At 40.4% G+C, this 17,288-nt stretch overlaps 1 protein-coding gene across 3 annotated transcripts in view; it reads right to left on the reverse strand.

Moving 5' to 3' along the window:
* Nucleotides 1–2,110: 2,110 nt before the first annotated feature.
* The window catches only part of SLC30A4 (solute carrier family 30 member 4), a 40,435-nt gene continuing 25,257 nt past the window's right edge, over nt 2,111–17,288 (reverse strand). For all 3 annotated transcript variants that reach the window (XM_070762356.1, XM_070762355.1, XM_070762354.1), the window contains 5 exons: nt 15,247–15,400; nt 12,935–13,142; nt 6,327–6,432; nt 4,266–4,400; nt 2,111–3,197 (listed from right to left, as the gene is read on the reverse strand). In XM_070762356.1, coding sequence (XP_070618457.1) covers nt 3,049–3,197; nt 4,266–4,400; nt 6,327–6,432; nt 12,935–13,142; nt 15,247–15,400 — 752 coding nt within the window. In that variant the 3' untranslated portion in view covers nt 2,111–3,048. The remainder of the gene's footprint in view (nt 3,198–4,265; nt 4,401–6,326; nt 6,433–12,934; nt 13,143–15,246; nt 15,401–17,288) is intronic.

Genomic DNA, 17,288 nt, shown 5'->3' on the forward strand with positions numbered 1-17,288 from the left:
GGGTCCCGTCGACCAAACAATGTCATTTGGCGGGCCCCAGGGGAAGAGCCTTCTCTGTGGCGGCCCCAGCCCTCTGGAACCAACTCCCCCCAGAGATTAGAACGGCCCCCACCCTCCTTGTCTTTCGCAAGACCCACCTTTGTCGCCAGGCATGGGGGAGTTAAGTTATCCTTTCCCCCTAGGCTACTACAAGTTATGCATGGTATGTTTGTGTGTATGTTTGTTTTTTGTTATTGTTGTTTTTAATAATAAGGGTTTTTTAGTTGTTTTTATTAATTGGATTGTTCATATTGTTTTACCACTGTTGTTAGCCGCCCCGAGTCTGCGGAGAGGGGCGGCATACAAATCCAATAAATAATAATAATAATAATAAAATGATTCCCTCCCATGTTTCCAAAATGCTCAGCTGAAATAAAAAGACTAGAATAAATGGTGATTTTGAATGTAGCATATCCCCTTCCTTTAAAATTATGCACGGGAGATAAATTAACTGAACTCAGTTACTGCGTTTCAGTAATTACATAGAGATGGCACCGGATTGCTTAACTTTTTGCTTATCTCTGAAATGCGGTATGTGCTGACATAAGCTTGGCTAAGCAGATTATATGCACCAATACAGTACTTATCTCTATTCAGTTAAAGTCCACAGCAAGCTCAGATGAAAGTCAAAAATCCAAATGCCAAGGATTTTCATGCCACAAAAGAATAATGGAAGGAGATACATGTGGACGGTTTAATAACCAACGTAATAAATCCACAAGAATGTTGACAGATTGGTTTCATTTAAACAAACGTATATTACTGTATATAATTGCAGCTTTAAAAAAAAATAAAAACTCTAAATTACAATACCGATCTAACAAAACTCCAGTTTCTAACAAATTGGCACTGTAAACCAAATCTTAATAGAAATATGCCACTATGAATATTTTGAGTGTGCAGAAAAGATCTGACTTTCAGAAAGGTTTTATAAACTTTAAAAGCAAAGTGTGATATGGCTTTGTGTTACATCACAACGTAGCAAGCCAGGTTTCTACCGTTGGTCTCTGTGTTAGACATAACATTTGCTACTTCAGGATTTTTTTTAACCTATGTAGGTTTGATTTGTGTGCAGATATGTAATTTTCATACACACACAATTTATCTTGGTGTGGGCAGACATATAGTAAATTCCGATTTCAGAAAGCTAAAAAAGGAAACTTTAGGATAGTTTAATCAAAGTACAATACCAGCTTCATATAGGCAATTCATCAGCCAGATGATCTTAAAATTATTATACCCTTTGCCTGAAACATATGATTTATTTTCCATAGTTATATATTCCTAAAAATTATCAAATTTTATGAAACTGTCCACTAAAAAGGAACGTTCTTCATCAGAAGATAAATATTGTTCCTAAAAACTATTAGATCACTTAGCAATTGATTTTCCACTATGCCAAATTTCAATTAATCCATTCAAATTTGCTGGCAGATTCTTATTTCAATCAGGCTCAAACCAAGTCCCTCTTTGCCATTTTTTCATTTCCAGAAAACTATAAAAATGCGTATTTTATGGCTGGTTGCCTCAGATTTCAAAGCCAAAATCCAAAGCATCCCATCTCAGCCATAGACTTTGCTATGTTAACATCAAAATATAAATTTTGGTTTCTAGTTCATGAGAAGAAATAAAGAGATACAAAGGCAAAGCAATTGCAACTTAGATCTAGATTTTAATATATTTTGTGATGATATTGTTCTACTCTCGCTTTTTATCATTACTTTTTATCATTCCCTTTTCTGTTATGTAAACAGATATGTGAATTGTAAAGTATAATATTTAGAGGTGGATTTGTGAAAAAATGTTATGATGTTTAAAGAAAAAAACAAGGAAGGAAGGAAGGAAGGAAGGAAGGAAGGAAGGAAGGAAAGGAGGGAAGGAAGGAAGGCTACATCAAGATGAAACCGAAACCAGATTCTCACCGTTTTAAATTCTGAAAATTGCAAATCTTTCTTTTCGTTTTCTCATCAATATTTACCTTTATGTTTATGGATTTGATTTTTTGGATATTTTTTTGGGAGTTTTCTAAAAGCCCTTTCTCTTTCAGCCAAGCAAATCAATCACACAGAAGTTTTTACAACACATTTATTTAGAAGAATTAAGATTCGGGTTAATCAAATAGCCTTTTGAAGCAGGCGAGACGTTACTTGAGATACTCAGGACGACCGGCGAGGAAGGCTTTCAAAAATCAGTCACCTAGACTCAAAGAAATTAAATATACACTTCTACAATACAGGGCCTATATCAAAGCATATGAAAGTCGATCAATTTTTTTTTTTCTCAAACACAGGTGGGTCCTGCCCCAAAGTCTTCAGTTATACAAGTGGTAGATCATCCTGGATAAAAATCCTTCCACCACGGAAAGTACTAACGTAAAGCTAAATGTCCCCAAACTGGTTACACGTAAAAGCCAATACCAATTCAAGTTTGTATTAAGAGACAACTTATTTTTAAAAAGTTTCTGTTATCCCTGCAGCATTTTTTTCTTAAGATAAGGAATTAAAAACCTGGAGAAGTGGGGAGGGAATACTTAAGGTAACCAATTCAGGGATTCATTAACTTTACAAATTGTGAACATGATGGTGGGTTTTTTTGTTTTTTTTAAATTCTGTTAAAAACTCAAGTAGATTTAACTTTCTGATGCTCCTTTTCGGAGTGTCAATCAGGACAGTTAAGAAAATGGCAATGTGGAATCTGCCCCTCCAGTGAGGAACCTGCCCGATCATCAAAGGATGTGTAAACAACTTCTCGGAAATATACTGGCGAGAAAAAAACCCGAGCACAAATGAACGGCGAAAGAAGAACCAGAAGTTTGTCTCCGTGAAAAGAGCCGAAGCTGACCCCGATAGCTCCACTCGCTGATGCTGCAACTCAATGCAGAGATGTTTCAGGTCGGAGCTCAAAACCGCTCCGTTCCGTTTGCATCTTATGCTTATTGCTTTGTGGCCCTTTGGCTGGCAAGATTAAAAAAGGATAAGGCAGCGAGTCTTCCCGAAGGTTGGCAAAAAATTAGGCACTCTGACAATTGGCACAGGGCTTGTTCTCCTCTCGCCTGTAGCTTTGGAGCTGGATGGAGCATTGATAGACGCCAAAGGTGGTCGTCAGCAATTGTCTGGCCTTGGATTGGACCTCCTCCCACTTGGGGGAGCTACCCGAAACTGAAAGACAAGAGAAAGCCATGAAACAAAACAATAACAATTTGTCGATTTCTTGCGATGTCTCTATGGAAGGTAGCGCTCCCGATGAACAACCAAAACTATCGTGTTCGGAATTACCCTCCAATTGCTCTCTCTTGTTCTTGAGAACGATGGGGAAAAATTGGAATGGAAATATTCTTGAAACTTTTCTCCTGTAGATGCATTCTCTATGGCAGTCTTTCCCAACCTTGGCAACTTGAAGATATCTGGACTTCAACTCCCAGAATTCCCCAGCCAGCATTCACCAAATATCTCCAAGTTGCCAAGGTTGGGAAACACTACTCTATGGGGCTTGTTGTGATATCGTAGCAACTGGTAGCATGAAGAACTTTCACAAAGCCAAAGATTGAAGATCGTTTATAAGGAAGGTCCTTTTAGATCTGTATTCTTACTAGAAGAGGACCAGATTATCTCCGGGACCGCCTTATTATAATGGGTTTTTAATTGTTTTTAGTATTGGATTATTATTACGGTACATGCTGTCTTATTATTGCTGTTAGCCGCCCCGAGTCTTCGAAGAGGGGCGGCATACAAATCCAATAAATGAATGAATGAATGAATGAATGAATGAATGAATGAATGAATGAATGAATGAAAAATAAATAAATAAATAAATAAATAAGATAAATCTGTCAGTTCCATCAAGCGATCGAGTATTGCAGAGCCTGATCACTGTCAAGCCATCAATCACTGCCAATCAGTGATCAATTGACAGGCCAACCTCCTACACGAGCAAATATCATCTTGTCCGTGGCTATCACTCTGACCCATGAATTGCTAAACTTCATCTCAAAACCCTGGTGGTGGGCAAAAAATGCAATTCAATCTAAATGTTTCTTTAAAAATTTAATTTTTGACCTGGGATGATCAATTCATTTATTTCTTCCCATCCCTTGCCTGCTTTGTGTTTTTTGATTGCAAACTTTTGATTAAAACCTTTAGCTCTTATTTTACTTTACAATAAGCAATCTAATAACTAGGTATCACCTGACACAACTATTTTAGAAGCAATGGATCAACATATTTTACCTAATTGTAGGTGGACAATGGCAATTGTTTTTCCTGATGTTAGAGACCAGACATACAGGTTTTCCACTGAAAATACGTCTTCGATTTTCATCAACTCTTCTTTAATAAGGTCCACGTTTAAATGTCTTGGAACTCCTACAAACAGAATAAAGAACCAGGAAGAGATTTTTTTTTCTGCTTAGATTGAAAAACATATGCCATGCATGAGCAATCTGTAAAATGCTAAAAATAAACAACAGTATTTGCTCAAAAGAGCGAAGTTTTGGAGTCAGTCTTGCAAAGATTTATTGCAGCGTTTAGTAATGGAAATCACGGTCTCAGTTATGATTGTACATCAAGGATTGCCAGTAAAGTACACTGCTCAAAAAATATAGGGAACACTTAAACAGCACAATATAATTTCAAGTAAATCAAACTTCTGTGAAATCAAACTGTCCACTTAGGAAGCAACAATGACAATCAATTTCACCTGCTGTTGTGCACATTCAACTCTGTACAGAATATTCAAATATTCAATGAGAATATTTCATTTATTCGGATCTAGGATGTGTTCTTTGAGTGTTCCCTTTGCTTTTTTCAGCAGTATATAGAATAGAATAGAATAGAATAGAATAGAATAGAATTTTATTGGCCAAGTGTGATTGGACACACAAGGAATTTGTCTTGGTGCATATGCTCTCAGCGTACATAAAATAAAATATACATTTGTCAAGAATCATGTGGTACAACACTTAATGATTGTCATAGGGGTCAAATAAGCAATGAAGAAGCAATATTAATAAAAATCTTAGGATATAAGCAACAAGTTACAGTCATACAGTCAACGTGTGAGGAAATGGGTGAAAGAAATGATGAGAAAAGCTAGTAGAATAGAAGTATATATATATATCTGTCTTTCCTAGGTTGATGGTCCAATATAAAAACAAACTTCACCAGAGGGCAGGACAAGAAACAGTGGATGAAAATTAATCAAAGAGAGGAGCAACCTGGAATTGAGGACAACTTCCTAACAGTGACCACAATTAACCAGTGGAATGATTTGCCTTCAAAAGTTATGGGTGCTTTATCACTGGAGGTTTTTAAGAGAAGCCTGAACAGCCATCTATCTGAAACGATATAGGGCAGTGGTGGTGAACTTTTTTTGGTTCACGTGCCAAAGAAAGGGGGTATGGGCGTGCTAGCATGCGCGCACACACCCACACCCCTTCCCTCTAGCCACGCCCACCCAATCGGCTCCACCCACCACACTCCCCTCTGGTCAACCACAGCATAAAGTTAATGATAGAAACATAGAAACATAGAAGACTGACGGCAGAAAAAGACCTCATGATCCATCTAGTCTGCCCTTATACTATTTTTTGTATTTTATCTTAGGATGGATTTATGTTTATCCCAGGCATGTTTAAATTCAGTTCCTGTGGATTTACCAACCACGTCTGCTGGAAGTTTGTTCCAAGGATCTACTCCTCTTTCAGTAAAATAATATTTTCTCATGTTGCTTTTGATCTTTCCCCCAACTAACTTCAGATTGTGTCCCCTTGTTCTTGTGTTCACTTTCCTATTAAAAACACTTCCCTCCTGAACCTTATTTAACCCTTTAACATATTTAAATGTTTCGATCATGTCCCCCCTTTTCCTTCTGTCCTCCAGACTATACAGATTGAGTTCATTAAGTCTTTCCTGATACCTTTTATGCTTAAGACCTTCCACCATTCTTGTAGCCTGTCTTTGGACCCGTTCAATTTTGTCAATATATTTTTGTAGGTGAGGTCTCCAGAACTGAGCACAGTATTCCAAATGTGGTCTCACCAGCGCTCTATATAAGGGGATCACAATCTCCCTCTTCCTGCTTGTTATACCTCTAGCTATGCAGCCAAGCATCCTACTTGCTTTTCCTACCGCCCGACCACACTGTTCAGCCATTTTGAGACTGTCAGAAATCACTACCCCTAAATCCTTCTCTTCTGAATGATGAAAATCATTAAGAGTGCATGTATTGTTTTAAAAAGCCATCCAAATTCTATCCCTTCCCAGTCGAAGGCTGTTTTAAACAGCTCTTACCTTCAAGTACAATTATTCCAGTGTCCCGTATGATCCGAAAGGTTGTAAAAGCCACAAGAACTGAAAATATGTAGGTACAGATAGGATCAGCAATCTTGTATTCTGGCTGAAACGAGAAAAAAAACCCAGATTAAGCCTTAGAAATGGGGGTGTTGGAAGAATTCCATCATTATTTTAAAGATGGATGTTGGAATAGGTGCCAAATCAATGCGACTGCCATAGTTATTCGTTTCCTACCCCATCCAATTCAATTTTTCACTAAATCTGTATAGTGGGTTTGTTGACTGAATGGGTATGTGTGCATTTTAATTGGTCCTTTAGTTTTTGGATGTAACTTTTAATTTTAATTCATTGGATCTCGATGTATATTGTCTTTTTTATATGTTGTAAGTTGCTCCGAGTTCTTGGAGAGGGGCGGCATATACATCCAATAAAACTAAACTAAACTTTGTTTTTTTCCTTTAACAACTGAAGCGCCTATTGGGGGTGAATTTGGGGAATGTACAATACACATTTTCAATGCGCAGTTTTCCACACCGCTTATGTCAATACGCTATAATTGCAAGAACCAGTTTTCTGAAAGAGGGCTAATTAATATTAATCCAATCCAATTAATAATTTGTGCTTTTCCCCCACACATAAATAACATGTTCCTTGTTGAGAAGATGCCGGCCAATTCCATTTGGCTGCAACTGCACAATATGTTGTGGTTAGCTGTGGCTCAGCTCCTGCCCCAAGGACTGTGGATGTGGCGGAGACATCCACATGCTGCAGGCCTGTTTTGCCCCCGGTGGAATCTGCTGATGAAGGCTCCTCTGACCAAGAAGACATGAGTGACAGGGAGGAGGAGAGTGTGGCAGACAGCTCAGAAGGAGATCAATTATCTAGCTCCTCCTTGGATTCAGAACAAGAGTTAATGATACAGCCACGCATGCGGAGAGCCATGCATAGGCAACAACAACTGAGAGATTTTTATCAAAGAAAATGAGGCCACCTGTGGTTGGATGGGGCTGTGGTAATTAGTGAGGCTGCTATAAAGAGCAGCCTGTGGGTTTGGCCATTGTGGAGGATTATCTGATCCTTGTGTTTCATGACTGCTTTATTGACTTTGAACTTTTGTGTGCTGATTTTTCCCTGCTTTGAAACTAAACCAGAGCAAAGTGTGTTTCACTTTGTGAAAGAAGAAGGACTGTGAATTGCCTCACAGCTGCAAGCTAAGTATCACAGGACTGATAAGGGACTTGTATAAATTACCAGTTTGTTTGGAGACGAGTGCTTTTTGCTATACCAAAAGAGGGCTTAGGTTAAATGAATTTTCATTATAAAGAACATTGTTTTGAATTTTCAAACGTGTGTGTGTGTCTGAAATTTGTACCTGTGAATTTTTGGGAGGAGTCTACCAGAGAGCCCGGCAGAACACAATACGACCGACTCTTCCCAAACTTTCCCACGAATAATTCTTTAACGCAACTTCATTGGAACTATAATTTGGCCCACGACCGATAAGAAAAAGAACATGCAGCTGTAGAATAAAGGCTGCTTTGTATGCAGGATATTGAATGCCTTTGTGGGCTGAGGGAGGAATCAGCTACAGAGGATCACTGAACTTTTCAGATGAAAAAAAAAATTACTGATTTATTTAACTACATTAATTAATCATCCTTGACTGCAGTGTTTGAAATACAGTTAACCTTTGTACTGTACAGAATGTTTTTACAAATGGGATGAGTAGCACAGTACGGTCTGGCTATACAGCAACACCCAGGTTTCAATCCCAACATCTGTACACCAAGTACTATCTACAAGGAGACTTTTCAAAGAGTTTTCCTTTGTCCTTGAAAACTCAGTATAGACCGCAAAATGGCAAAACTCCACGTACAGTGATACCTCGTCTTACAAACGCCTCATCATACAAACTTTTCGAGATACAAACCCGGGGTTTAAGATTTTTTTGCCTCTTCTTACAAACTATTTTCACCTTACAAACCCACCACCGCCGCTGGGATGCCCCGCCTCCGGACTTCCGTTGCCAGCAAAGCACCCGTTTTTGCACTGCTGGGATTTCCCTGAGGCTCCCCTCCATGGGAAACCCCACCTCCGGACTTCCATGTTTTTGTGATGATGCAGGGGAATCCCAGCAGCATAAAAACGAGTGCTTCACTGGCAACAGAAGTCCGGAGGTGGGGTTTCCCAGCGAGGGGAGCCTCAGTGAAATTGCAAAAACACAAAGGTCCAGAGGTGGTGTTTCGAGGACTTCGGTGTTTTTGCAATGCTGCGATTTCACTGATGCTCCCTTCACTGGGAAACCCCACCTTCTGACTTCCGTTGCCAGCGAAGCGCTCATTTTTGCGATGCTGGGATTCCCCTGCAGCATCACAAAAACGCGGAAGTACGGAGGTGGGGTTTCCTATGGAGGGGAACCTCAGGAGAATCCCAGCAGCGCAAAAACGGTCGCTTCGGCTGGCAAAAGGGGTGGATTTTGGGCTTGCACGCATTAATCACTTTTCCATTGATTCTTATGGGAAACATTGTTTCATCTTACAAACTTTTCACCTGAAGAACCTCATCCCAGAACCAATTAAGTTTGTAAGACAAGGTATCACTGTACTGTATTTATTTATTTTTAAATTTTATTGGCCGCCCATCTGACCACAGGTTAAAAAATGGCTTCCCCCCCACGCTCCCCATCACTACCACTACAGGTGATTCAAGAAATAATCTGTTAATTCAAATAGCTGCATACAACCTTTCGGTAAAATGTAAGTAGGGTTTGTAAAGTGTTAAAAAATACCAACAGAATTTTTAAAAAGTATATGTATTTAAAAGAGGTCAAAAGCTTTGGGGGAGGGGAAATGTCAAGAAGAAAAAATGGTCACGTGCATTGCAACTGTTCAAGGATAACTATCTATTTATCCATCTATTTGTCCAAAGATACTTCACCAGAAGAGCCCTTCACTCCTCCACTGGAAATAGAATACCCTACGAGACTAGACTTTCAATCCTGGGCCTAGAAAGCTTAGAACTAAGACGCCTTAAACAAGATCTAAGTATTGCCCACAAGATCATATGCTGCAACGTCCTGCCTGTCGACGACTACTTCAGCTTCAACCACAACAACACAAGAGCACACAACAGATTTAAACTTAATATTAAGCGCTCCAAACTTGACTGTAAAAAATATGACTTCAGTAACCGAGTTGTCGAAGCGTGGAACTCATTACCGGACTCCATAGTGTCATCCCCAAACCCCCAACACTTTACCCTTAGATTATCTACGGTTGACCTATCCAGATTCCTAAGAGGTCAGTTTTCGTAAATTTTCACGGGTATATGTATGTAGATTGTTCTGAGTTCGGGTTTTGCCCTGTGTAATGTTTTGCATGTCTATGCGACGTTTCGGCGAAATCACATTCACCATCTTCAGGCTGAAGTTCCAATCTTTGTGTTGTTGTATATCTCATCTCCACTAAAATCCTCATTGTGTATTGGACAAAATAAATAAATAAAATAAATAAAATAAATAAATCTACCTACCTATCTGAGGGATCTTGGTGCTCTCTGAGGTTGGGCATTTTATTGCAGATGTTTCATTACTCAAACTAGATAACATCATCAATGCTAGTCGGTCAGTCTGTCTGTCTGTCTATCCTCTCATCTATCTATCTATCTATCTATCTATCTATCTATCTATCTATCTATCTATCTATCTATCTATCTATCTTCCTACCTATCCATCCATCCATCCATTATCCATCCATCCATCCAAAGCAGAAAAGACACAATTTTTCAATTATCTCAAACTTTTCTCCTCTTAACTGGTAGCAAACAAGTCTCTAAAACCCTGCTTGGTCATATGTATTAGAAGGAAAGTTAAGAATTCCAGTGCAAGAATTTCAACAAGTAGCGTTCATTTAAAATGTGCCAAGTATATATAGGCAATTTTATAGCAGTAAAACATCTAGTTCATTTGGGAAGTGGGGGCATGTTTATGATAAAGAGAGCAGAACTTAGCAAAACAGTGGATAAAATTCAACTGTTGATGGTTTTTAGTCCCTGCTAGTCTTATCATCAGTCTGAGAATTAACATTTTTTCCCCGAAAGGAGGGCTTTATATAGAAACATCACTGAAACTCAGCAGTTATCAATTCCAGCAATGCGTCATACAACACATGAGGTCCGATTCTGATAAGCTCGTCTTCAAGGAAAGTCTGCACTTTCAAAAACGCCGTCCTTCAAAATCTTTATACAAATTTAAACGCAAGTTGAATTGTTTACAAAAAAACCCAGCCATTTCAGCTCCGTTCCTATCTGAGTGGATACTACATCTCCTTGAACAGATTGAGTCTCCAAGGACTTTCCAGCTCACCAAAAGAGAAGATTTCATTTCCTACACCGAAAAAGCAAAAGTTGGCACATTCGAAGGGAAATGGGAGTTCTGGGTAAGATGTGGAGTCCTTGGTGCTCTCTAAGCGTGGTTGTTTTATTTATTATTTATTTATTTATTGGATTTGTATGCCGCCCCTCTCCGCAGACTCGGGGCGGCTAACAACAATGATAAAAACAGCATGTAGAAATCCAAATTAATAAAACAACTAAAAACCCTTATAATAAAACCAAACATCCACACAAACATACAATGCATAACTTGTAATGGCCTAGGGGGAAGGAATATCTTAACTCCCCCATGCCTGGCGGCATAAATGAGTCTTGAGTAGTTTACGAAAGACAGGGAGGGTGGGGGCAGTTCTAATCTCCGGGGGGAGTTGGTTCCAGAGGGCCGGGGTCGCCACAGAGAAGGCTCTTCCCCTGGGGCCTGCCAAACGACATTGTTTAGTCGACGGGACCCGGAGACGGCCAACTCTGTGGGACCTTATCGGTCGCTGGGATTCGTGCGGTAGCAGGCGGTTCCGGAGGTAATCTGGTCCCATGCCAAGTAGGGCTTTAAAGGTCATGACCAACTCTTTGAATTGTGACCGGAAACTGATCGGCAACCAATGCAAGCCACGGAGTGTTGAAGAAACGTGGGCAAATCTAGGAAGCCCCATGATGGCTCTCGCGGCTGCGTTCTGCACGATCTGAAGTTTCCGAACACTTTTCAAAGGTAGCCCCATGTAGAGAGCGTTGCAGTAATCGAACCTCGAGGTGATGAGGGCATGAGTCACCGTGAGCAGTGAGTCCCTGTCCAAATAGGGCCACAAGTGATGCACCAGGTGAACCTGGGCAAACGCCCCCCTCGCCACAGCCGAAAGATGATATTTTTACAGTGGCAAGGATCATCTACGCGCAAAATTGGAAAGGGGAAGATATCCCCAAAGAAGAGGGAGTCATTGCAAAAATATTAGACTGCGCGGAAATGGACATGATGACAAGACGCTTGAATGATCAGGAAGAAACCAAATTTTATGAAACATGGAACAATGTTTATGAATGGATAGATAAGAATAAAAAATAAAGAAAGAAGAGTACTTTAGATAATTTTTTCTCATTGAGATTTATATTAGATTTAGTTTATATAGATAGAATAGAAAGTTTCTGTTTTTTAAGATTTTTTGACTTGAAACTAGTTAGAAATTTTTTTTATATATCAATCTTTTTTTTTTATTATTAGATATTTTTTGTATTAGTAGCATTGAATTAGGTATTTAATCATGTATTCCTTTTTCTGTATCTGCATTTATACTTTTGAGAAAAGCAGGGATGATACATCCCTATACTGTATGTTAAATGTTTGTAAGTCTGTGTGTTATTTTAAAGAAAATTAATAAAAATATTGGGGGGGGAAAAAAGGAAGGTTGAGAACCACTGCTCTAGGGGTAGGACATTTTTACGTGAATAAACCCGTTACAACATCACTCATGCCCTCATCACCTCGAGGTTCGACTACTGCTCTCTACATGGGGCTATCTTTGAAAAGTGTTTGGAAACTTCAGATCGTGCAGAATGCAGCTGCGAAAGCAATCATGGGCTTCCCTAGGTATGCCCATGTCACACCAACACTCCGCAGGCTGCATTGGTTGCTGATCAGTTTCCGGTCACAATTCAAAGTGTTGGTTATGACCTATAAAGCCCTTCATGGCATCAGACCAGAATATCTCCGGGACCGCCTTCTGCCGCACGAATCCCAGCGACCGGTTAGGTCCCACAGAGTTGGCCTTCTCCGGGTCCCATCGACTAAACAATGTCGTTTGGTGGGACCCAGGGGAAGAGCCTTCTCTGTGGTGGCCCCGGCCCTCTGGAATCAGCTCCCCCCGGAGATCAGAACTGCCCTCACCCTCCTTGCCTTTCGTAAAGTTCTTAAGACCCACTTCTGCCATCAGGCATGGGGGAACTGAGACATCTCCCCCGGGCCTATACAGTTTATACATGGTATGTTTGTGTGTATGCTTGCTTTTAATAATGGGGTTTTTAGTGTTTTTTAAATTATTAGATTTGTTCTTTCCTTGTCTTTGTTATTGCTGTGAGCCGCCCTGAGTCTACGGAGAGGGGCGGCGTACAAATCTAATTAATAATAATAATAATAATAATAATAATAATAATAATAATAATAATAATCCCAAGGCCAAACAATCCCAGATCAGAAGACATCTAGCGAAGGAAACCCTGCCCACCTTAAATCGAATGATGTACGCAGCGACAAGCACGCCAATACTTTGGACCAAGTCTCCCAGGGCGTGGACAAAGGCAGCTCTCACCGCCAAGCTGCCGTGACTGTGAGAATGCCCAGGGGATGCAGCGGAAGAGCCGGAGGAAGGAACCGAGGGAGGCGCGTGCGAATGGGAGTGGAGGTGACCCGACTGGCTCAGCAGAAATCCCATTCTGAAATGAAAAGGAGAGAGAGGAGAATAATAATAATAATAATAATAATAATAATAATAATAATAATAATAATAATAACAACAACAACTATTATTATTATTATTATTATTTATTAGATTTGTATGCCGCCTCTCTCCGCAGACTTGGGGCGGCTCACAACAATAATAATAACAATATACAATGTAACAAATCTAATATTAAAAGAAAGTATTTATAAAACCCCGTCATTTAAAAAACATACCACACAAGCATTAACACTTAGCAGAAAGTCAGACTGGATTTGTTGATGGATGCGTAATTTATGCCCCTATAAGTTTCCGAAGCAAAAAAATATTGTTTTAAAATCCAAATGAATCCTAGTTTTCAGCCCAGGAGTCTGAAAAATAATCAGTTCCTTGTTCGCAGCAACTAAGGGGGAGCCAGCGGTGCTTTCTGATGGCGCGCTGCAAAGCCACTGCAAATGTGTATATGCTTACAGATCAAGCCGTTGGGCGAGACAGCCTATCTGGACATCGTTTCTCCAGAGTTACCTTTGCTCTATTATATTTCACTCTTCCTGCTAATCTGCTGGGCCTGGCTTCCTGCCCATCTTCAAGGGGAAAAATCTCTCCAGGCCTTAGCTTGCCAAGAAGAATAAGCGGGACCGAAATCCCCTCGTCCTCTTTATGCCCCATTATTCAAGTATGCTTTGATCTAAGCGTCGTAGCAAGAAAATAAAACTTTGTCCTCTCATTGGTAGAGCCTTCTGCTTGACAAATCCTTTCTTTCTGCTTTTCCTGAGAGAGGAAGGAATCTAAAGCCGCCACCGTTGTCACACAATTAACCTATGTCTGGTACAAATTCAGCCTAGGGTTGTGGCCTCGGACAGTGAGGTGCTTGGGGAGGAACATGGGCCAGTCCTGGAGTCTAGGGAAGGCACTGATGAGCGCTCTGCATCCGAGGCAGAGACAGGGCCAGGGCCGTCCGACAGTTCTCAACTACCTTCGGAATCGGAGATAGGTGGGGTTGAAGAACAGCTGGAGCCTGTTCCCAATGTTGTTGTTACATTTTTCTATATTTGTACACATTAGCTTGTCAAACTCAACTTGTCCACTCACAGTCAGATTATATTTTTCTCTTTAGAATTATACATCATGGGACAATCTGAAATCTGTTATATTTGGCTAAATAGTCAAGTTGTCATGTACAGAATTTATCTATTTACACTGCATTTCTTCACTGCCCTGAGTCGGTTGAGAAGGGTGGCATAGAAGTCTAATAAACAAACTAACAAACAAACAAATAAATAAATAAATAAATAACTGTTGAAAGTGGGGGCTTATATAGTTATTCTGCCGCACGAATCCCAGTGACCGGTTAGGTCCCACAGAGTTGGCCTTCTCTGGGTCCCGTCGACTAAACAGTGCCGGCTGGCAGGACCCAGGGGAAGAGCCTTCTCTGTGGTGGCCCTGACACTCTGGAACGAGCTTCCCCCGGAGATTAGGATTGCCCCCACCCTCGTTGCCTTTCGTAGAGTCCTTAAAACCCACCTCTGCCGTCAGGCATGGGGGAACTGAGACATCTCCCCTTGGCCTATGTAGTTTTATGTATGGTATCTTTGTGTGTATGCTTTTTAAATAATGGGTTTTTAGAATTTTAAGATTAGATTTGTTATTGTATATTGTTTTATTGCTGCTGTGAGCTGTCCCGAGTCTGCGGAGAGGGGCGGCATACAAATCTAATTAATAATAATAATAATAATAATAATAATAATAATAATAATAATGTGTGCATGCATAGAGCTATCAGGAGAAGGGAACAATTAAGGAACAGGTTGACTCGGGAGTAAAGGCAAAAGGGGACAGTGAATGGCCCCTCCCATAGGAAATAAAATAGGAGTGAAAGGGGGAGTGTCCTAATTTAGGATATGAAACCCTAATTGACCTTCAGGACAATGAGATGCCATCACGATGCCATCACGATCAACAGACTTCCCTTTATTAAAAAACAATTGTGTAATCCCTTAATTCAGGGTAGATTTCCGGGTCACTGGATAGAACTGAGGGTTTAGGTGACCAGATCAATAGTCTTATCAATCTTAAATAGAAGGAAAACGATAACTTACATGAGGTTTACTGCGACCCCAACAGCTGCAGTGATAAGCATCACATCTCCATTAATCTCATAGTCCATGTGGATAGTTCGCTGAACGGCCTCGTATAAGAGGAATACCATCAGGATGTAAATCAACAGCACACTGAAAATGGCAGACAAAACCTCTGCGAGAGAAAGAAAGCACCAATAATTGAAAAAAAGAAGGGCATCCTCCCAACCTAACATCCAAACCTGGCAGGGTTATTTAGAACTATGAATAGCAGGAAAAACCAGGATAATTCCAGTTTTCATAGCAAGTAAAGGCACTAAAATGAATAGGTACAAAGTCTGTTTTCAGGACAGTTGTACAGTGATACCTCGTCTTACAAACACCTCGTCATACAAACTTTTCGAGATACAAACCCAGGGTTTAAGATTTTTTTGCCTCTTCTTACAAACTATTTTTACCTTACAAACCCACCGCTGCTGATGGGATGCCCCGCCTCCAGACTTCCATTGCCAGCGAAGCACCCGTTTTTGCGCTGCTGTGATTTCCCTGAGGCTCCCCTCCATGGGAAACCCCACCTCTGGACTTCCGTGTTTTTGTGATGCTGCAGGGGAATCCCAGCAGTGCAAAAACAGGCGCTTCGCTGGCAACAGAGGTCCAGAGGTAGGGTTTCCCAACGAGGGGAGCCTCAGTGAAATCGCAGCATTGCAAAACCACAGAGGTCCGGAGGTGGGGTTTTGAGAACTTCGGTATTTTTGCGATGCTGCGATTTCCCTGATGCTCCCTTCGCTGGGAAACCCCAGCTCCCGACTTCCGTTGCCAGCGAAGCACTTGTTTTTGCGCTGCTGGGATTCCCCTGCTGGGATTCCCTTGCAGCATCGCAAAAACACGGAAGTCTGGAGGTGGGGTTTCCCATGGAGGGGAGCCTCAGGGGAATCCCAGCATCACAAAAACGGGCACTTCGGCTGGCAAAAGGGGTGAATTTTGGGCTTGCACGCATTAATCGCTTTTCCATTGATTCCTATGGGAAACATTGTTTCGTCTTACAAACTTTTCACCTTAAGAACCTCGTCCCGGAACCAATTAAGTTTGTAAGACAAGGTATCACTGTATTTCATAAATTTCAACTCTACAATAGTTTCTCTTCAATTATAATATGAGAAAATATTATTTTACTGAAAGAGTAGTAGATCCTTGGAACAAACTTCCAGCAGACGTGGTAGATAAATCCACAGTCACTGAATTTAAACATGCCTGGGATAAACATATATCCATCCTAAGATAAAATACAAAAAATAGTATAAGGGCAGACTAGATGGACCATGAGGTCTCTTTCTGCCGTCAGACTTCTATGTTTCTATAACATCCCCATCAATTCATGTATTAAAGCCGTACTGTACTTTACTATAAAAGAGCAAGCCATCCCAGATCTCAAAAAACACAGAGTTTGGCAGCTGTGAAACTTTTCTTTCAAGAGTTCTTAATTTTCTTGAATGGATATCCTTATGATTGAAACACAAGCCACTGGAGCTAAAATGAACGCACACCAGTGTGGAGTGTGGTTTTTTTTAAAATTTTCATTATACAGCTCCGTCCTAAAGGACATTAAAGAAGGGTAGGGGGAGGCCTGCTGAAAAAAATCTAATTACAGCTTTAGAAAAAAGAATCATATAAACAGCGGGTTGAATAATGTGAGCAGAAAGTAACCTAGCAGAGGCATGAAAGAGCAAAATTGAATCAGCACATCTAATTGAAAAATATTTCTCTTCTTTTCTCTTTGGCTTAGTGACTTCTCCTTCTAAGAACTAACAGAACTATATTTTTAGAAACTTTTTGTGAAGACTGATGAGGTTTTCATAGGCGAACTGTAATCGAAGAACATTCCATTCCTTCATTCATCCTCTGGGACAGGAAGAACAGATTGGGGGGGGGGGGGTTTTGAACAATTTTGAACTGCAATTACAACAATCCCTTTATTCACACCCGTTTTGATTGAGCCTGGTGGGACCACAAATCCAGAAAATGTTCTGGACACCGTATTGTTCAATCCTCCAGTATGTATTTTT

This window comes from Erythrolamprus reginae, chromosome 10 (genome assembly GCF_031021105.1).
Source record: "Erythrolamprus reginae isolate rEryReg1 chromosome 10, rEryReg1.hap1, whole genome shotgun sequence".
In the NCBI taxonomy this organism is placed as follows: Eukaryota; Metazoa; Chordata; class Lepidosauria; order Squamata; family Dipsadidae; genus Erythrolamprus; species Erythrolamprus reginae.